At 45.5% G+C, this 22,777-nt stretch overlaps 1 protein-coding gene across 2 annotated transcripts in view; it reads left to right on the top strand.

Moving 5' to 3' along the window:
• Window positions 1-1,750: 1,750 nt before the first annotated feature.
• Window positions 1,751-22,777, top strand: part of rpa1 (replication protein A1) — a 35,352-nt gene continuing 14,325 nt past the window's right edge. Inside the window, exons 1-13 of one of the 2 annotated variants that reach the window (XM_060074410.1) lie at window positions 1,751-1,948; window positions 2,230-2,277; window positions 2,722-2,800; window positions 3,605-3,713; window positions 4,345-4,433; window positions 5,283-5,360; window positions 6,624-6,741; window positions 7,493-7,595; window positions 8,012-8,080; window positions 8,291-8,483; window positions 10,836-10,972; window positions 12,218-12,366; window positions 22,486-22,612. In XM_060074410.1, coding sequence (XP_059930393.1) covers window positions 1,922-1,948; window positions 2,230-2,277; window positions 2,722-2,800; window positions 3,605-3,713; window positions 4,345-4,433; window positions 5,283-5,360; window positions 6,624-6,741; window positions 7,493-7,595; window positions 8,012-8,080; window positions 8,291-8,483; window positions 10,836-10,972; window positions 12,218-12,366; window positions 22,486-22,612 — 1,326 coding nt within the window. In that variant the 5' untranslated portion in view covers window positions 1,751-1,921. The remainder of the gene's footprint in view (window positions 1,949-2,229; window positions 2,278-2,721; window positions 2,801-3,604; window positions 3,714-4,344; window positions 4,434-5,282; window positions 5,361-6,623; window positions 6,742-7,492; window positions 7,596-8,011; window positions 8,081-8,290; window positions 8,484-10,835; window positions 10,973-12,217; window positions 12,367-22,485; window positions 22,613-22,777) is intronic. The other variant, XM_060074411.1, reaches the window with a different exon arrangement.

Raw genomic sequence — 22,777 nt, 5'->3', positions numbered from 1 at the left:
ACGTTGTCTGTGGTTCAGGAATGGCTTGACGCAAGGAATGCAACAGCTGTGACCAACGGCCTGGAACGTGTGTGTGTGTGTGTGTGTGTGTGTGTGTGTGTGTGTGTGTTGTGGCTCTTGATGCCCTGACTCCTGGATCAGTCCACTCCTTGCGAAGCTCCCACATATTTTTTAATGGCCTTTTCTGACAATCCTCTCATGGCAGCGGTTACCTGGTTGCTTGTGCACCATTCCCCACCACACATTTTCCTTCCACTCAACTCTAAAAATACTTGGATACAGCACTCTGTGAACAGCCAGCTTCTTTTACAGTGACCTTTTTCGGCTTACCCCTCTTGTGGAGGGTGCAAATGTCTTCTGCACAACTGTCAGGACAGCAGTCACCCCCATAGTTGTGAAGCCTACAGAACCAGACTGATAGACTATCTAAAGGCTCAGCAAATCTTTCAGGTGTTTTGAGGTAATAAGCTGATTAGAGTGGGACATCTTGAGTTTACAATATTTAACTTTTCCACAATACTCTACTTTTCTGAGATATTGAATTTGGACTTTTCATGATCTCCATATAGTCAAATTTAAAAACATAAGGGCTTGAAATATAATGCAATGAATACATATAATATGAGATGATGAGATGAAAAAGTGATGAGATGATATCACTTACTTGTCTTATTGAAACTTTCTGTATTTTATCCCAAAGTCCATCCGATATACTTTAAATATTTAACAATAGGGCATTATATATATATATATATATATATATATATATATGTATGTGTATATATATATGTATGTATATATATATATATATATATATGTATGTTTTATATATATATATGTATGTTTATATATATATATATATATATATATATAATGTATATATATATATATGTATATATATATATATATATATATATGTATATATATATATATATATGTATACATATAATATACATATATATATATATCTACATATATACATATATATATATATCTACATATATATATATATATATATATATATATATATATATATATATATATATGTATATTATATATATCTACATATATACATATATATATATATCTACATATATATATATATATATATATATATATATATATGTATATGTATATATATATATATATATATATATATATATATATATATATATATATGTATATATGTATATATATATATATATTACAAAGTAAAGCTAATATTTCAGAGTGATATATATATATATATATATATATATATACATATATACATATATATATATATATATATATATATATATATATATATATATATATATATATATATACATATACATATATATATATATATATATATATATATATGTAGATATATATATATATGTATATATGTAGATATATATAATATACCTATATATATATATATATATATATATATATATATATATATATATATTATATATATATATATATATATATATATATATATATGTAGATATATATATATATGTATATATGTAGATATATAATATATGTATATTATATTCTATCTCTCCGAGGGACCAAGGTTTCAAGTTTTGCATATTGAGTTGAAAAATCCCGAACGCTAGGTTGCTGTGAACGCACTATTCAGCAACCACGTAGCACGCCCAGCGTCGTCACGTTGTGTATGGCGCGGAACTCCTGTGACGAGTAGCTGGTCTGGAGTCGGTTTTACGTTCTGCACACCGACCAGGGACGACGTTAGACTGACGCTGGATGTGTGGACGGAAACGGAAGCCAGAGCTGAATGTGAATGTGCGCGGTATGAGCAGAAGTAGTTGGCGCCACAGTTTAGCGACAACAAAAAAGGACTCAGCAGAGCTTCTGATATCACTCTGAAATATTAGCTTTACTTTGTAATAATATCCGTACAGACACGATGAAACTCTCAGAGGGAGCCATAGAGGTACGGTACCGGTTTAATACACAATGTTATTGAGTGACTGCATTGTTGTGCATATACAAGTTGAGCCTCTGAGCTTATTACTCAAACGAGCTCAACTTCTGTTGAGCAAGGCACTCAAACGCCTCAGTAATATGTAATTGTATATGTTATATGTAAACCGTTAACTAAATTAGTATCTCTGTCTTTAACCAGCCAATGCTTTTTGGCAAAACTTACACAAAAACATGCATTTAACGTTAATTTGACGACCAACGAGTGAAGTATTGATTGTGTCCCGTTAGACGCTGACCATGGGAGGCCAGCACCCGGACGCAATGCTTCAGCTGCTGGTGAGTCTCACTACAGGGTTGTTGTGAGCTGAACTACGGTGTTACTACGCAGTTTCACATTTTCCATAGGAACGGTTCCACAGTGGTCAATCACTATGGTCTCCTCTCCTGTCATGCTTTATCAACAGTGAAAGCTACGCTGCTCTATATTGGGGGCCTCACAAAGTCGGATGCATTTTGATTGAGAATAACTATTAAAATACATCAGACTTATATTTTCTAAATATTCAAGGACGCTTTACAGAGTGAACACAAAATAAGATCATTTAATAGGAATCTAGAAAAAGTTAAAGGAGGAAGGGGAGAGAAGGGAAGGAGGTTATGTGCTGAAACAAAGAAAAATAAGTATTTCAGAATCATGTTCTTGGAGTGTGGACTGATTCCTGTACTCTGTACTGTATAATGCATTGGGGCAGCCTGTTTCCTGACTGTGTTTTCTCTCAGAACATCCGTAAGATGGACGGTACCAGCGGTCCACCCCGGTTCAGGATCATGATGAACGACGGCCGACACACCATGTCGTGTAAGTCTATGCACTCATTTGGATTTCACTCTCTGAATCAGCAGTAGTCATTTCCGAATTTCATATCGGTTAGCTTCATCATGACTTGCAAACTTGAAAAAAGCTGGTAAAAAAATTAGTGGAAATATTAAATCAATTCCAATGACATGAAAAAATTTATTCAGTTGACTGAAATACGGATAAAATATTTGATATGTGTCACTACCTCAGCAGACCTTGCTGTGTTGTCACTGCCTGTTGGTGTGTGGCTTTTAAGATACCTTTTAGAGGCATTTCAAGGTAATTATTTACCAATTATGAATGGCCAAGGCCTTTTTACTTGTCTGGTGGCCTGATCTGATTGCAGTTCAATGTGTAACAGAATATCCGTGACTTATAACCGGCACTTTTCCAAGCCGAACTTGATAAGTAGTACAAGTTAATTAGCCTGTGTGGTTCATGGTTTCGTATTGATTGTTCAACACGCCCAGGCACACGCATGCGTCACACAGCCAAAACCTTTCTGGGTTCGAGAGGGTCGGCTTAGCTCAGGAGGTAGAGCGGGTCTACTTGTGACTGGAAGGTTGCTAGATCCCTGGCTCCTCCTAGCTGAGTGTCAAGGTGTCCCTGAGCGAGACACCTCACCCTGACTGCTCCTGACGAGATAGCTGTGGCCCTGCGTGGATGACACCGCCGTGGGTGTGTGAATGTGTGTGGGAACTGTTGAAAGTCGCTTCTGATTAAAGCGACTGCTGAATGTGTATGTTAAAGTGTGGTAGTTGGAGGTTCAATGTCTGTGACGGTTGTGTCCCCCGCTCTCTGCAGACTTCATGCTGTCCACTCAGCTGAACTCGCTGGCCGAACAGAACCTGCTGGAACCCAACTGTGTCTGCATGCTGAAGAAGAGTGTGACCAACGTGCTGAAGGATGGAAGGTGGGCTGCAGTAATGGCGTTATTATGGAATGCTTTAATGGTGAATCCCCATCCTTAATTGTAGAGGGTTGGTGAATTTGTTTCACAAAACGTTACGGACCCACTCAAGTGCCAGGCGCCGGTGATGTTAATGTCCGTCCTGTGTTATCATTTACATCTACATTTTACGTTCAGAGTATTAAGAAGATGCTTTTATCCAAAGCGACTTGAGTACATTTGTCAGAAGAAAGGGAAACGACAATATCGCTGTCAGTACAGTAAGGATGTTCATAGAACCAAGGGCCAAGCACTAACAATCACTAGGTTAACCCATTCCCTGTATACAACAAAGACAGCTAGGATAAGTCGCTACACGATGCTAAGGACTATTTTGAAGTGCAAGGACGTACAACATACATAAGTGCGTACATTAAGTGCAAGGATGTACAACATACAATAAGTGCCAGGACGTACAACATACACTAAGTGCGTACATTAAGTGCTAGGACATGCAACATAAAATAAGTGCGTACATTAAGTGCTAGGAAGTACAACATACATTAACTGCATAAGAGTGGGCAGTTATCTTTAAGTGTTTCAATGTGTTGATGGAGACTTGGTTTATAAAACGATGTTGGTGGTTTGTTCCCAGGCGAGTCATCATCATCCTGGAGATCGAGGTCATCACGCCGGCCAAAGACGTTCCCGGGAAGCTGGGCGAGCCCACTCCCTTCGTGGAAGGTGACGCCTTCCAAGTCCACGCTTTAACCTCGTGTCTTAGGCAATGTCACACCAAAATTGTACCGGGGGCAAAAATTTTACCGCCTACGTAATCCGCGTTCGAAAATTCCAAACCTGCCTGGCAACTGATGATCGCGTCGAACTTTGCCTGGCAACGGATGATCGCGTCGAACGATGACGTCTATTATCTAAATTAAATTAACACAAGCTGTCAAGCTAGCTAGACTACGATACACTTTAAACACTCGGTTTACTAGCTAAATTCGGTTAAACAATTAAATACAATACAAATATAAATTAAAAACAAGTGTTATCTGTATTATGTTATTTCGTCTTAATGAGCGCAAACGTTTTTTGAAACCTGCCTGGCATCGGACAATCGCGTTGAACGATGACATAATGTTTTGACGCGAATTACGTAGGCGGTACAATTTTCGACCCCGGTACATTTTTGGTGTGACAGCACCTCACCACACTCTGTGTTTTATGTGAGCGGCTCAGTAAGCCCCTCAGTGGTAGGCAAGGCAACTCTATCTATATAGCACTTTTCATACATAAGGCAGACTCCAAAGTGCTTCAAATAGAAATATTGTCATACAATAAAATAATAGATAAGCAAAAGAAAAAATAGTAAAATAGATATAGAAATATAAATAGAAAATAAAGGCAAAGTTAAAAAAGCATTTTAGAAAGTGCAATGTATTGAAGATCAGATGAAAGTCTCTGGTACCCCCGTCGGGACTCCAACCCAACCTTATGATAGAACGTCGGGTTGGACCTTCTGACCTTCTATTAGAAGGTGTTAGAAGGTCCCAGAGCTAATGGGGGATGTGGTCTCTTGCTCTCCAGGTCAGGGGGGTAAAGCACCACAGGCTGCCGAGCCCGCCGCCCCGGTCCGCCCCCTGCAGCCCCAGAACGGTAAAGAGCGTGAGTTATAGTCTGCCTCTTTCACCAGGCATTTTAATAGATGCGTATTCTCCCGAGTGGCCACCAGATGACAGTGTTTGTCGGGCAAACGCGGGTAGGTATGCAGCCGGTTTGCAGCAGCAGGGGAGGGGTGTGCCTTCAACGCTGCTCGGATACGTTATGTTTGGATACACATTGCTTACGTCTTTCCATATGGGTGTGATCAAACACAAGCCTCCACATTGATATTTTATTAATGAAACTCAGGGGGTTCTCGTTATTCATTAGCATGACGAGGTTAACCGTCTCTTAATGGTTCATGTCCCATGCTTCCCCCACTCGGCGATGAGAAGTTTACCTGGGAACGCTCGAAACGCTGACGAGCCGGTCTGGACGTTGATTAAAACGCTTCCCCCTCGCCTCCACCACGCTCGGGCTAAATCCATAGGTAATCTAAATACGTTGTTGGAGGGACTCGAGTAGCGCAAGGTGGGGTAAATGGGCTGGAACGGGGGGGACGGGCGGCTGTGGTGGAGGATGAGGTGTGATCTGGCTGTCAGAAGGCCCTCTCGAGCCCCCGTTCCCTGGCAGGTATTCATCCCTTTTAATCTGCCGCAAGGGGATGGAGCCCGCGGCAGCACCCTCCTCATCACCACAGTTATTGTTAAGTGTGTGTGTGTGTGTGTGTGTGTTGCCTGATCTGGGAAGGGCTTAATTACCAGAAGTGCAGAGGTTGGCAAAGTCGAAGTGGTGGTGTGTTTGGTGGTGGTGTGGCTTAAGTGGACACTTGAACTATAATCCGCCACGTGGGAAACGCACGCACGCACATGGTAAGGGTGTCCATCCAACCGACAAATCCCGCAGTGAGGCGGTGGCGGCTGCGCTCTGCAGTGGAGGGAGTGTCTCCAAGTGCGTTTCACATTTCACACCCTGCCCCTGAATCTGTGACTGTGATTCATCCTCCTCTTCCTCCTGCTGGAACATCATCTCCACCACTTCCTTCTTACCCGCCTCACACCGTGTTCACACCGGCGCCCGCACGCAACCCCGCGTCACGTGTGGCGGTCGCCTGACGCAGCTCTCCGTGGTATCGCGGCCGAGACGATTACGCCGATCAGAGAGCCGCCATCTAAAGGAATTGGATCTTTTGTTACTCGGCCTCTGATGAATAATGCATGCTTCTCTCACTTCACTTCACTCTATTACTTGCTGTTCTCGGATCATTGATCTCTCTCTCGCTCTCTCTCGCTCTCTCGCTCTCTCTTTCCCCCCCCCTCCCTCCAGCGGCAAACAAAGGTCCAAGCAGAGAGTTCGGGAAGAAGACCCCCTCTGCCCTGCCCAGCACCCCGGGGGGCTCCTCCAAAGTTGTGCCCATCGCCAGCCTCAACCCCTACCAGTCCAAGTGAGTGTCTGGGCCCCCCTCCAACAACTAAGGGGCCGCTGGCTCTCTGCGTATCCCTGCCATCGCGCCCTCCTGTGGGGCTCTGAACTGGAACGCAGTGCAGCACTGCAGCGACAGAACCGGCGATGCGTTCGTAAAATGTAGAAAAGTTTAAAGGGATTTTTTATGTTTTTTTTTTTTTAGGGGTTTCAGCTCCTAGCTAGTATGTTTTCAGAAAAATACAATCTCGAACGCCTAAAGAATATAGAAAATAATGCTAATAATAATACTAGCTTTACCAATGTTTGCTCTAGTGATCTTCAAGGAGGCTTCCATCCGGTGATTTCTTTGTGCCGAGTGCTCTGATTCAATGAATACAGCAGGTTTTATTTTGAGTTATTATAAAAGAACGATGGAGAGAAACTAATTGCCATTTTAGAGCAGTGAATTTTTTTTTTTTTCTTGTAATCTTGGAACTATTTAATTCACGATGCTAACCACCCTTTAAATTCCCATTAATCTCAACGTGCTTTACATGAACAGCCTGTACCTTAATGCATCATCAGAAGAGGCGCAAAACAGCCCAATTTACCCCGCGTTTATCTATGCACTCTGTGTGCCTTGGCTACGCGGAGATACTTCAAATGTGGGAAACTAGAAAAAGATATTATGTGGCGTGACCGACGGCATGAAAGAGACTCCCACGTCGCCCTGAACCCTTGAGAGTGAGTCAGACCGTTCACCGCGGGGCCTCTCTCTTCTCCTCTGCTAGGTGGACCATCCGGGCTCGCGTGACCAACCGCAGCAACGTCCGCACATGGAGCAACTCCCGCGGGGACGGCAAGCTCTTCTCCATGGAGATCGTGGACGAGAGTGTGAGTGTCGTTACCGTCCTCGTTCCTGTCGTCGTGTTAATCATCCCCCTACTCCCAGTGTAGCCCAGAGTGGGACCAGTGGGTCTCCTGGGTGTAAATGGAATGTATTTATACAGCGCTTTTTTCACCGCTCGAAGCTCTTTACAATATTGCCTAACATTCACCCATTCATTCACCCATTCGTTCGATCCATTCATTCACCCATTCATGCATCCATTCATGCACACGTTCACACACCGACGGCGGTTTCAACAATGCAAGGCGACGGCCGGCTCATCAGTAGCGGTCAGGGCGAGGCGTCTCACCCAGGGACACCTCGACACTCCTACGCTAGCAACCTTCCGGTTACCAGCCAGCCCGCTCTACCTCCTGTGTGTGATGGTGGCTAACATATGGTTTGATGTTTTGGGTTGCAGGGAGAAATCCGCATCACAGGGTTCAACCAGGAGGTGGACAAGTTCTACAATCTGATCGAGGTCGGAAAGGTGAGGAAACTGAGCCTAGGTCTGACAACACACACGCTCACTTCCCGAGCCGTCGCATGGGAAACGGGCTTCAGGCGGAGACGCTAACTCAGGCACAGCTGTCGGCGGCGGTCCCTAGTGTCTAGCAGACCGCGGTATCTTGCAAACGTACCAGAGCAACAACCCTGTTGTCCTATGGTCTCCTGCCAGCGTCTATTGTTTTTGCTCCAGGTGTACTACATGTCCAAGGGCACCCTGAAGATCGCCAACAAGCAGTACTCGTCGACGAAGAACGACTACGAGATGACACTGAACGGCGAGTCGTCCATCATCCCCTGCGACGACGCCAGCGACCTGCCCGTGGCCCTCTGCAGCTTTGTGGCCATCAGCGATCTGGCGTCGCACGAGAAGGACGCGGTGCTGGGTGAGGACGTTGTCTGTCTGTCTGTCTGTCTGTCTGTCAAGATTATTTTGGTCAATATTGAATTCACGATTATTCAAACCATTATGTTTGAGTTTCAAAACATGATGCGCATTTATTCAGCATTTCTCTCCCCAAAAAACACGTGGTAACTGAGAAATTTGACATTTCTCAGTGAGGGCACATGAGAAACAAACACTGGGTAGTACTACGAAACAAGGTTCTGTGTAAAGGTTACGATTCAAAACCTTTGCACTTTCTAAGTCTTTATGCAATGTAAGGCCACTAAATTTGAAATTTCTCAGTTACCGAAATCATCCTATTGATCCGATCAAAATAACGTAAAAAAAAATGGATCCAGCTCTTCTATTTCGATATAACATATATATACTTTGAAAAAAAAAATAAAAAATCGATTTATATGAGGTTGGAGATCGTTTTACCCAAGAATCTAAATCCCAATCAAAATGAGGTTGATTGCACCAGGCACTGTGGGAGGGGGGTTAATCGGGCCACTGGGGAGAGGGGGGGGACACACCTGGGTTTGGTGAGATCAAATGAGGTCGTCCTTTATTGCGTCGTGAGTGGAAATGAAGGCACATGAGAAACAAACACTGGGTAGTACCACGAAACAAGGTGCTGTGTAAAGGTTACGATTCAAAACCTTGGCACTTTCTAAGTCTTTATGCAATGTAAGGCCACTTTATGACCCCTGGGGTTAAGATCTGTATATAGTGTACTATATTAATATACAATGTTTTATTTAGGTGTGTGTGTGAGTGTGAGAGATGGCTCAAGGTGAACTCCACTCAGAACGTCCAGAGGTGGAGTGATTCAATCTGAAGCCCATTTTCCTCTGGACATTAAATCCAGTAAACCCCCACGCCCAACATCTGGCCTTCAGTGGGAAAGGTTACAATCCGCCGTCATGCCAGGACAAATGACGCTGTGGTAGTCGTCGTTAGGGGTATTTACCGGCTCCGTCCAGTGATGGAGACGGGACACCAGGGTGGAAATGCATTTTCCCCCCTTTTCCCACACAATGCTAATATCCGGGCAACGTTGGCTCCTCAGCCCCTAGCTCAACATCGATAGCTTGAGTTATACGCCATCAGTGTATTCAGATGCATCAACCAACTTAATACAATATAAACTTAACAATTGGTTGTAGAATATATTGTAACATTAATGTAGTCAACCGGTGACAAATTTTCAACTTCATTTAATTCCTTTTTGCAAAGCAAAAATAATACCTTTTCAAGAACCATACAAGGTAACTTTTTCTTTATTTAACTAAATGTTCTAATTTGTTTTACATCAAAATATAAAACCTGCTGATTGCATTCATTTGAAGGCATCAGTATATGTCTTAATAAAGTGGAGGTGATATTTAAATAAACTGCTTGTCATTTTGGTTTCATTTTAGCTCATTAAAACATCGCCGTTTCTCGTTTTAAGAAAATCAAGCGTTATTAAGAAACGTCCAAAGCTATCGAGCAAACCACTGATCACACCGGGATCCGGGATAACAGCGTCTGCTAAATGCCATAAATGTAATGGATCCTTCCCATCCAACTGCTAGTCCCATCAGCTCAATGTCAACTTTATTGTCAATTTCAAAATATGTGCCAGACGTACAGAGGAAACGAAATTGTGTTATCTCCGACACACCGTACAATAATGACAAAAGGATAAAATTAGGTAAAATAAGATAAGTAATATTTACAATATATAAATTCTAAATAGTGCAAAAGCTAAGGCCAAACAAAGCGGTTTATATGTAAAATAAAGTAAATAAATTGAAATGTACAAAATGAGGAACATTATTTACAATATGTGCAATGTGCATACTGGGAACACTTGGTAAACAGTCCGGTAACTTATAGTCCGATAGACTGAGCCGCTCCTTAGTGAAGAGAGCGCTGAGCTGTTCCCGGCTCAGTCCAGTGGCGTCGCGGCGTTATGAATGTATGCACCTGCAAGTCGTGGGCCACTGACCTCGGCCCCGCCTCCAAATGAAAAACCAGCCGCTGATTTCCCCAGAGCCAATTTGTGGTGGAAAAAACACCGGAGCTTCCTCTGAGTGACCTAGGGTTCCCTGCCCTCCCCGATCAATATGTATGATATGCATATTCGCCCCGGTGTCTGGTGTGGAATTTTCCCTTTCTCTCTCTATTTTTATGTTTATTATTTTTCAAGCCAAGGACAAGAGTTCTCGTCCCGCTCCGGACGGCTTTCCTCGGATGTACGTGACTCATCTGGGAGACTTCTGTCCGATCTCTGCCCGGGTTCCTTACTGTCTGTTCTGCCCTCTTCCCCCCCCCCCCCCCCCCCCCCCCCCCCCCCCCGGTGCAGATGTGATCGGGGTGTGTAAGAGCGTGGACGAGCTGACCCGCCTCACCACCAAGGCCAGCCGCGAGGTCTCCAAGAGGACCTTCAACCTGATGGACCAGTCCGGCTGCACCGTGTCCGTCACCCTGTGGGGGGAGGAGGTGAGCGGGGGGCAAGAGAGTCTGGCGGTGGGGGGGTGAACACGCCGGAGCTCCGCAAAACTGGGGCTAGAGCGATGGGACGAGTTTGTTGTTGTTGTTGTTGGGATCGAGGTGGTCTTCCCCACTATCTGGGGTAGGTATTATGTTTGTTATATAATGTTAGGATAACGTGTTAGTAACAGAGTCGCACAAGAACGCAGGTCGAGACGTCGATATCCATTTTAACTCTGAATCACTATCGGCAGAACATTGTTACACTTAACGGGTGCCGTAGAGCGTCGTAAGGCATCGGAGTAACGATGCATACTAGTGTAGACTATCCATTGCATACATAACAGTAGCATAAAGGGAGCAGCTTTTGATGACGCGTTGCGGAAGGATTCCAAACTAATTCCCGTCTCGATGAAAACGCCCATCAAAAGACTGAGTATTTATTAAGAACTCTTTTCCATGGTTGCGTGAAGGGTACCATCACATAACTCATACCTGCCAGGTCTACCTGTCAACTGGGTGTTCATTTCAAAATAACCTGTGTTTGTGGAACGGGCTTGTGTGTGTCACTGAGTAGTTATTCAGTCGATTTGGATGTGTGTGTGTTTAATGGAAACTCGGGGACCTCTCGATAGCGGAAGCTGTAGCTCAGACCAGGGAATAAATACCCTGTCACGCAGTGATGAACGGACTCTGGGTTGCAGTCTCGTGGATTTTCAGCTCATGGCCCCCGCATTTCTCCCCTCCCGTTTCCTCCCCCTTGACGAGAGGCAGACTGTTAGCCTCTTTGTTTGCTCGGCAGATCTCCCGTTCCGCAGGGAACGTGCCGAGGTACACGAGGATGTATAATTTAGAAAGAACAATCATGGTACCAAACTGCATTATGTCCCCCCTCGCCTCCTCTCTCAGGACTCCGGTTAGGTCTATGTATTTGCTCTCTCATTTCTTTAGTTTTTTATGGTGGGACTGTGTGTGTCTGTCCTTCCTTTTTGGTTTGGTTTCCTTCCCTCTTGGGGCTTCTCCATGTTGTTGTTGTTGTTGTTGATGCTAACTCAATGTTAAAAATAAAGGGATGGAAACGTAGACAGAAACTGAAACGAAAAACGATTGCAGTAAAATGTCTTTTTACGTTGTTGAATTGTACTCGGCGGAAACAGAACAAACGCCACGTAGGAAGCTGAGGAAAAATCGGAATCGAGTTTGTTGAAGCGTTGTCGACCCTCTGCTCCTCCCGCCGTGTGTGTGTGTGCGCAGGCGGAGAACTTTGACGGCTCGGCACAGCCCATCGTGGCCATCAAGGGGGCCAAGCTTTCGGACTTTGGCGGGCGTTCCCTGTCGGCGTCCTTCAGCAGCACAGTGATGATCAACCCGGACCTCCCAGAGGCCTTCAAGCTGCGTGGCTGGTAAGTGGGGCAGACGTTTACACACAGCCTCTCCAAAGCCTGGGGGGGGGGGGGGCGGGGGTCAGGTGGCTCGGTAACCTGTAGGTTGCCAGTTCGATGCTCAGGTCCGCCTACCTGAGTGTCGAGGTGTCCCTGAGCAAGACAACTCACCCTGACTGCTCCCGACGAGCTGGCTGTCGCCTTGCGTGGTTGACTCCGCCGTCAATGTGTGACTGTGTGCATGAAGGTTAGGCAACAGTGTAAAGCGCTTTGAGTTGCCGCGGGTTAGAAAATCGCTGTATGAATGCAGTCCATTTACCGTTTGACCAAAGCAGTACAGGCGTGTATCCGTCAGTACATGCGTCCATACATGAGTGCGTTGGTGGGAAGCATTAAATGCATTAAAGCATTAACTTTAAAGCTGCGTACTTGTTGTTAGGATGTGTGAGGTTTAAGTGCTCCATAGTCTGGTTGGTTGGGGCTGCTGCTGTCATACCTCCATGAGAATTGGGAGAATTGGATTCCCCTGTAACCGATAGAATGTGTTTTCTTGTTTTTTTTTGTTTTGCATGTAACGTGACGAAATTCAGGAAAATTATAAGAGTCCTTGTGCGAGTTAATTAGATTTCTCGCAATTGTGCTCGGTTTTTATTTTGACTTTATCTTTATTTTGTAGACGAGCACGTACAGTATAACCGGTCCTGTGTGGGCATATCACAAGAGGTACTGTTGTATAGTGAAATGTATTTCAGCTTCTTTCAAAGGCACCGGAGCCAAATGCGGTTTTAAGATGGTCTGAGCTATCACAATTGAACAGCCGTACGCTACTATTCCTCTGACTCTCTCTTGGCTTCGGCTTCTCAAAGGAATAGAGAAACAGTTTGGACTTGTGCTTTCATCTTTTCTCTGCACTCTCTGGCCATTCCTACAATTCATCATTACCTAAACCCTCCCATCCTAGCTGCTTGCCCAGACCAGAAATAAGCCAGTGTGTTTTGCACCTCCGACTGCGACACAAAAGGAAAAAGCATAAATCCTTTTCATTCGTTCTTTCTTCTGACATTGTCTGGAGCATGGACGCAGGATTTCACCGTGTGACACACGGGTGGTAGATAAAAAGGCTGTCAGTCGGCCGAAAGGGCCACTGAGGGGAGATGGCTGCGTGACAGAGCTCTGTCTCGACCTTGCCTTCAGCTCCAGGGCACATTGATTGACCTACTCCGGCCTATTGATCCTGCCCTAACCTCAAACCTTCCCCGTTCTATCACAAAGGTAGCCATCTGTTGGTGGCCTGTGTTCACTTAGCGGAATAGTTCCTCCCCTAGGGGATGAATGAATGAATTCATCCCAAGGGTTTGAACTGGCGGTCTCTGACGGTGGATTTGAAGGCGCTCCTAAACACGTGGAGAAGCCTTTGCGCCGCTACTTGCGGCACTGGGCGGCTGCTAGAGTGTCGAGGTGTCCCTGAGCAAGACACCTCACCCTGACTACTCCTGACGAGCTGGCTGTCTTCCTGTGTGGCTTACACCACTGTCGGTGTGTGAATGTGTGCATGAGTGTTAGGCAATGTTGTAAAGCGCTTTGAGTGGCCACTGGTTCGAAAAGCGCAAAATAAAAAGTCATTTTACATAGTCACCTGTGTGTGTATACCGACGCATGGGTTGTGATGAGGCTTAAGGAAAAGGGAGTGGCTAGTCTGAATCCTCACTCGTTCACCCATTAGCTCCCTGGCGCTACTTTACTCCGTACCGCCTTGTGTGTGTGGATCGGCAGCCGCGTGCTGTGGAAGAGTAAGCAGTTGTGTGGAAGAGTAAGCAGTTGTTGGTTTTTCTCTTCTCTGTGGATGAGAGGATTTCATTTCCATAATGGTAGCGGCTAAATGGGCGGGCACTGCGGGAGACGATGGGGAGCGAGTCAACAGAGTACAGTTCTGTTTACCACTCGGCTGCCTCTTCCTGATCGTGTTGATCCAATGATTGGCTCATCTGAAGCCCCTGGGTGCCCTGTGAAGGCCGCGCCTTAAGCCTCAGTTCTGCCGCTTTGCACTTAAGCCTTTATCAGAGTGGTGTGTTCGTATAAGATCGGCTGGCTGTTTTGTCCGATAAATAAACGGATGAGTTTCCGAAAATGATGTCTGTGGGGTCTGATTGCTGGCGTGTCACAGGACCGTTTCAGAATTCTCAGACGGTTGAAGATATCGGTCATTGACTCAAAACGTAGCATGTTTAAATCATACACTAATAACTTCATGGGTCTTCCTATCAATCTGCTTTAATTCAGCCATTTTAGTGTGTGTGTGTGTGTGTGTGTGTGTGTGTGTGTGTGTGTGTGTGTGTGTGTGTGTGTGTGTGTGTGTGTGTGTGTGTGTGTGTGTGTGTGTGTGTGTGTGTGTGTGTGTGTGTGTGTGTGTGTGTGTGCCCTCTTCCTCAGTCCCTTCTCACTTGGCCGACCCCAGATAACGATTCCTGACGCTGTGTTTGTTTATCCAGTCCTTCCTGGAGACAGGCCGGTCCTACCAGGACTTTTCCGAGGCCTTTTAGTGCCTCATAGACCTCCTCTAATTGAGCCCAGAAGTCACAGCTGACAGGAGACCTGACTTGAGCTAGAGGAGAGAGAGAGAGTGGTCGAGCCTATTTTCATTCAATCCAATCCATTCAATGCATGTGGAGATTTACAGGGTGCAATAACAAGCTGACTAAACGCAACACTTAGTTTAAAAAATAGTTTTGTTTTGTAAAGGTGATGGATGTGATTTTTAAACATAAATAAATATACAAAAAAATATCCTTGTTTATGTCTCAAAGTGAAACATTAATTAAACCGACGACTTGGCAACCAATTAAACACATTTTTTGGCCCTCGCCTTTCTTGATTTTGCTCAACTCTGTGTGACCGGTTTTGTCACACACATGTCATGTGGCACTTCTCGTTTATTTCTGGCCAGGCAGAGAAAAAAAGAGCTCACCGCAATCACCTGTGTCCTGGTTCTGTCCCGGGGATTCAGTTTTAATTTGATGATGTTTTGGTGCTGAGTTCTTGAGTTCTCTACAACTATTTAATGCGTCCCTGATGGCTTGGTTTGCGCCGCACCGCAGAAATCAGTCAGCCGACCCCATCCTGTATTCTGGGGACTGCTGACTACTGCGCCGTTTAATGTCACAGTAATTAGCATTAGGCAGAAGACAACTGTTTTATTGCACAGCAATGCAGAGCTGTGCAGAAGTTTGTTCGTTTTCTTTGAGGGGGTGGCGGATGGGGCTGCGGAGTATCTGTGCTTGGCTGCCTAATTATCTTCCTACCATGTTGAGCGTTGCTTGCGCACAGATTGCATGCATTAGTGCTTTGCAATCATAACTTGTTTTTGCTCCAAATAACTATTAACATACTTTTGCGTATAACTCAATTGTGGTTTTCCCCAAGCTCAAATCCAATGTTCCGCAATTTCCCCCCATTTACATGGATAAAAGATTCAACCAATGTTGACAATCGCCACTGCCGGTCTCAAACAGGCCTCGAACTACTGTATTTCTCCTTCGTTATACCTCTTTCACTCTTCTCGTGCAATACTGCAGTTGCCCATGAGGGGGCAACAACACGTTTGGTTATGCCTCTGGTCCGGTCTCTCCAGGACCCTACGTTAAACCCTCTCCCCTCCCCTCCGAAGGGGGGGCCTTCTCGTTCCAGCTCCCTCCCTCGGCGTTAGTCACTCGGTCACTTGTGGCCAGCCTTGCCACGTTTGTCCAGGCCTCCAGCTGACAGAATGTGTGTGTGTGTGTGTAACCGGATGGTTGCTAGTGCGAGTGTCGAGGTGTCCCTGAGCAAGACACCTCACCCTAACTGCTCCTGACGAGCTGGCCGTCGCCTTGCATCGTTGAAACCACCGTCGGTGTGTGTATGAACAGGTGAACGTTAGCCAATATTGTAAAACGCTTCGAAGGGGCCACTGGTTAGAAAGCACTTTATAAATGCAGACAAATTGATCATTTAACACACGGTTGCAGATTCTGCTGATTGTGCGCTGTAGCTAGAAGGTGGTAGGATAAGCGGTAAAGTGGGTGTGGATCCATGGTGAAAGGTTCTGTGTTCTAACCCCGACATCTGCAGTCCTTGCTGGAGGCATCCTCGGGCAGCGATAGAGACCCCTACCTGCTCCGTAGAGCTCGTATCTGTATCTGAAAGGTTCAGATGGTCCACTCTCTTAGGATGTCCGCCTCTGCTGAATACTTCTGAATGGTAATGGGAGGTGGGCAGCTGAAGTTCATCCATTTTGTGAAACATTTGCCCGATCACACCTCCTCTGAATCGGTAATTGTATTATTCATTATTCGTCATCTTTGAAGAGCCAGGGTGTGTTATCCTCTGATGGATGGTGCTGCTGAGAACTTGGTCTCTTGAGTTTTTCCCCCGCATGATTTGATGGGAAAGACGTATGGTTGAAATGCCTCTCAACCCAAGGGGAGAGTCTTAATACATTTAAAATATGTATTGTTAAACAGCAGTCAGTTACAGTTCCTTGGGAATTATCAAGAGGTGGTGGAATGTTGTTATTTTTTTATAAACAACCGCATCGCTTATGTTGACATTTAAAAAGAGAAATTACTTTGAACTGTGGTGTGCCAACACACGATTCGGTCTATCAAATGAAAGCCCAGCCCTTGTCGAGTCACCCATTGTGTTGTTTTGAAGGCCAAGACGTAGAACGCTGCTTCAGTCAGGCTGCACGTACTCCTCCTATATCGCTGAAGAATTTAACGCTTTTGGCTGCAAACGTGTATTTATTTTTATTATTTCACAGAGTGTATACATTAATAACCAGGCGTGCTTACTTATTCATTGTTTGGCTCTGGCCCGCGCTGACCTAGTTACATTATGTCAATCAAGCCCATCTGGAGACTTCTCATCCCGGTTAGTTGGTCATTATCCCAGCACATAGTTTAGTATTTGTGCGTTTGCGATGTGACTGGGTCGATCCCGGTCATTAGTCCGCTGCAGTCAACGGCTAAATCGTCAGAAATTATCCTTTTTTGTTTCCCCTCTCTGCCCTTCTCTCTACACTGAGCTGCGGTTTTTCCACCATTGTGAAAAAAAGAAAGAAAAAAGAGTGAGCTTTTTGAAAATGTTCTCCAAAGTGAATAAATCTAAATAAAACACAGACCTCTTGCGGAGCAACAAATAGTAAAACGTGGCCTGTGCGTACGTGACGATGTTTGAACAGCATTTAGACACAAAAACGTTATTTCTACCCATTGTGTGGATGTGGCCTGAGAGATTTAGGTTTGTTTTAGACGTATAATTGGCCATGGATACAGCCGTGTAAATAGAGGTTGTTTAACCGTCAAGGCAAGAAAAAAGAGGAAAAAGAAACAAGAGTACTGGGAGGGTACTGGGAGGGTACTGGGAGGGTACTGGGAGAGTACCAGTGTGTGACCTTCTCTGGTGCACTGTAGGGGTGAAACAATCAAAGTAACCGATCATGGCTCTTGTCCGGACCCTTCAGCTCAACTGCTCGGACATTGCATTGACACCGCCAGTTAAGGGTTTGATTTCCAACAGGGGCCACCCATGCCAAGAATGTATGCACTGAAGATACTTTGAGAGACGTTGGATAATGCCCTCTTGCAGTACTAACAGAAGTGGAGGCGGGAGTGGTGGGGGGGCACAGCGCCTTGGCCGGAGTCGGGGACAGAGTTACGCTGTAGTATTTTAATAAGTGTTTCCGCAGCGGCTAGTCTACACTGTGCGGATTCAAGACACTTATTTACTGTTTGCTAGTGCTAGCCGAGGTTGAGTTCAGCGCTAACGGCCAATTAGGCGCTTCCAGAGCCCGGCTTCCAGCAACACGATTGGTCGATTGGAGCTCCTTCCATCAAACCCTATATGAGAAATCCAACGTCCTATTTATGGGACAATGGACTAAACCTTTGGACCCCAATGTCCTGTGAATGACGCGACTCTTAATGTCACAAATGACTGAAATGTAGGACAAAAGCATGTTAGTGTTTGGGTCGCCACAGAGATCATATTTCCACTGAGCCGTGAGTCGGCTTTACGTTCTAACCAGTGTTTCCGCTAGTATAAATTGGTGCCGGTCGTCGTGTGACCTGGAAGGTTTAATTTTAACGTTTATTTTTTATTTTTTACTTCTTTCGATATTTGGCATCTGTGAAGCGTGCCGCTGCTGACTTAAAGTCAAATGTATCGAGAGTGTCTCTGCTGCTTGCAATGCGCATGTGCCTCGTCGTGACTCTCGTCGTGAGCCCGTGCCATTCTCTCCGAGCCCGACACATTAACTGGAATGATGACCCAGATTTCAACCCGTCATTTTTTTGAATACATGTGTAACTTTGTAAACATTTGTTACTCAGGCCTTCTCTGCTAAATATATATGTAAGGGATAATGTATACAACACCGGTCATTATCGGGAAAATAAGCCCCGACAGGGCGAACAGGACACCGACACGCAGCGGAGCTTTCTTGCTTCGCCCTGAAGGAGCTTATTTTCGATAATGACTGGCGATGTTCTTTACATTATCCCGCTTATTACACGGCTACTTGCAAAAACGAAAAATAACTTCACATGGTGTGTCTTTTTACAATTTAATCGTTACCAGCATTGTAGTGTTGATCAGCAGTGAAATAATCCGCCAAAGACGTTGACGTCGCTTAGCAACCGAAGATGCTGGGGTTGACAAGTTACCGGACTACTACCCATGCAAGTGAACGGAGCGTTCCACTCCATTGAGAAGAGTAATAAAGGCCTATAATATTTCTGTTCATGGCATAGATTCCTCCTCAGATAAGGCCAATAAAGCAATGATAGGATAGTGGTGGGAAATATCAAATGTCCACTGTAGCATATTTAACACAATTCAAATTGTGCAGAGAGAATTATTTCCATTGGTAATTCTGACGGAGACGTTTAGATTTTCCAGACAATGACCGGTAATTACCGGACGACAGAAACTATGGTTCTCTAACATTACACCCTTCGTTGCGCTCCCTAAATTTTACTCGTACTGTACATTCGCAATAACATAAAGACTACATGCATTTCAACTGAACTGCAAATACCAATTATTGTACCGTAACGTGTGCGTGTCCGTGTGTGTGTGTGTGTTTGCTGCTCGATTATGGAAAGAAAACATAATCACGATTATTCAAACGATTATCTTTGAGTTTGAAAACATGTATTTATTCAGCATGTCTCTCCCAAAAAACGTAACTAAGAACTTAGAAATTTCACCTTAAAAAAATACACAAAATGGTCAAAAAGAAAAGGTTCAAATCTTAAAATAATGTAAATATACGTATCCAGCTGTTCTGCACTTTCTATAAAACATTGAATGCGTTTGACACTAAAATCTAAATCGCAATCGAAATTCGACTAATCGACCTAGTGTGTGCGCCGCCACCGTCACACACGGTTTTCCCTGTTTCCCTCCGCCTCGATGTCCATCACGTCGGCTGTCACATGGCGACTCCTGCTCTGTCCTTGGTTGCTGACACGCCGTGACATGTGACATGTGTGTAGCGTGCCCCCCCGTGAAGCCCGGGTCAGGGTCACTGCTCCTACAGTTGGTTATCCTTCACTCCAAGGGGCGCTGCGCCGCCACCTCGTTCCTCGGCTTCCGCCCGGCACCAATCCCTTCTGCCTTTGTCCACCTTCTGCCGACACCACCCCCCCCTACCTTTTCACCACTTGAATTAGCCAATCAGGTTGTCTCGTGTTATGAATAGGCTGCGTATGCCTAGGGAGTCTGGGACTTTTGTGTGGGAGTCTTGGCTGGAGAAAACAATAGCTTTTATACAAAGCAGGGGTTCTCAAAGTTTTGACAGCTCAGGGCCAATTTTGGTACCCAAAATTTAACTGAGGGCCGCCAAAGGAAAAAAAATCAGGTGGGAAACGCCGTTATCATCCCAGTGGTGAAAAAAAACATTGCTCCATGGACCTCTGGGAGTGAGGTCAAGTGAGGTATAAATCACGAAACCGAGGTTCATCCTTTCAAAATAATGTACAGTCGGATTAAAACTAACGCATTTAACAGGATTTAATTGAAAGCTAGAGAGAGTCGACTTTTCTCTTTATATTTATTTATTTTTGTTTAAATTAATATTGGTAGAATGGCGTACATCTGTGCGTCATTTTGGGCCGCCAGGGATGTTTCTGCAGGCTGCCATAAAGAGAAGCGGGTCGTTTCGTTTCCATTGTGCGTTTCTGTCTGTTTCTAAGTGTATTGTTTGCGAGGGATTTCCAACGGACTACTGAGGTGGAGTCTGTTTAAGCGCAGCGGCACACTTCTGGTCAAGCCACCTTTTTTTTTTTTTTATAAACACCGAACCGATAAAAGACCCAAATTCCTTTCAGGGGTTAGCTCCCCCCCCCCGATCTGTCGGACCGCGAGCGAGCACAATTAAAAGCCGAGCGGTGCCGGTGTACCAGCCAAAGAATGGGTGTCACCGGAAATAATTGCTGACATTAGTCAGCAGGAGTGGTGGAGAGTGACGGCCTGCGTGCAGCCCAGGGCCGCCGACTGCAGCGCTAATGGGGAGATTTTCAATTGGTCATGCCTCCCGTCCGTTGCAGGGTCTTGCGCCACCTGTATTTATCTTTTGTATTTACATCTCGAGCGGCCAACTACCGCAGAGCCCCCCTGACTCCAGGCTCAATGGATCACCGGGGCAATTTTCAGATGGCGGTTACCCCCGCCCCCCACCCCCCCTCTCTTTTTCCATTTCCTTTCCCCTGGTCCCTCCCTCCCTCCCTCCCTCCCTCCCACGTTTCCCCTCCTTGTCTTCGGCGTAGCACCGCGAGCGCTGGGGAGGAAATGAGTTTCTGGTGCCACGGAGACGGCCGTGGCCCCGCCCGGCTCCGGTCCTCTTTGTTGTATTTGAGTTTTCCGTGACTCCCGGTGCTCCCGTGTCTCAGGAGGGGGAGGACAGGGCGGCCGAGCTCCCTCCCCTCCCGCCTGCCTAGACGGACACAGAAGGCCACGCCGCCTCTGAACATAGCTCTTGTATTTCTGTCCTTTCGTCCTTTCTTTGAAGCCAAATTCAAATGTGACGGCTTTCAACCTGTCGGCGGCCGTGTTCACCACCGACGGATCGGCGCTCTCGTTCTCGGGTCAGCGTTTATGTGATCAAACGGCAGAGATACGAAAGACACAACTATACAGTGATACCCACCCAGTACAGAGATACATCTATACAGTGATACCCACCCAGTACAGAGATACATCTATACAGTGATACCCACCCAATACAGAGATACATCTATACAGTGATACCCACCCAATACAGAGATACATCTATACAGTGATACCCACCCAATACAGAGATACATCTATACAGTGATACCCACCCAGTACAGAGATACATCTATACAGTGATGCCCACCCAATACAGAGATACATCTATACAGTGATACCCACCCAGTACAGAGATACATCTATACAGTGATACCCAGTAAAGATGATACTTGTATACATTACAAAGATACATCTATACAGTGATACCCACCCAGTACAGAGATACATCTATACAGTGATACCCAGTAAAGATGATACTTGTATTCATTACAAAGATACATCTATACAGTGATACCCAGCAAGTACAGAGATACATCTATATAGTGATACCCAGTAAAGATGATACTTGTATACATTACAAAGACACATCTATACAGGGATACCCACCCAGTACAGAGATACATCGATACAGTGATACCAAGTACAGATACTGTACATCTACCAGTACAAAGATGAATCTATATAGTGATACCCAGAACATAGATACAAAGATACATCTATAGAGAGATACACACCCAGTAGAAAGAAACATCTATACAGTGATGCATGTAGTTGTGTTGCTATAGATCGGGCTCAAGAAGGGTGGGTCATGATGGTTGGGGTTTGTCCCCCAGTTGAGGTGTGTGTCTGTGTGTGTGTCACGTGTTTTGTTAACGGACAGCACCATAGATCTACACATAACAAACAGACGTCCAGTAATGGCCCCATGTGTGTGATTGATCCCCTCTCCCTGATTCATGTCCCCTGTGCCGCGGCATGCGTCCATCACATTTGTCAACGGGTGTGTGTGTGTGTGTGTGTGTGTGTGTGTGTCTCTGTGTGTGTACATCACAGGTACGACAAGGAGGGTCATGCCGTGGAGGGCCAGTCCCTGACGGAGGCGCGGGGTAGTGGTGGTGGCACCACCAACTGGAAGACCCTGAGCGACGTGAAGACGGAGCACCTGGGGCATGGAGACAAGGTGAGCCCCTGCGCAGCACCTCTCCCCCCGGAGCATCTCTCTCCTCCCCCCCCCCCCCCCCCCGACAGAGGGAGCATCTCTCCCCCCTCTGACACACGGAGCATCTCCCCCCGCGGAGCATCTCTCCCCCCCTGACACACGGAGCATCTCCCCCCCTGGATCATC

This window comes from Gadus macrocephalus, chromosome 16, assembly GCF_031168955.1.
Source record: "Gadus macrocephalus chromosome 16, ASM3116895v1".
Taxonomy (NCBI): Eukaryota; Metazoa; Chordata; class Actinopteri; order Gadiformes; family Gadidae; genus Gadus; species Gadus macrocephalus.
The sequence above is the reverse complement of the archived record's forward strand: the minus strand, read 5'-3'. Positions and strand labels throughout refer to the sequence as shown.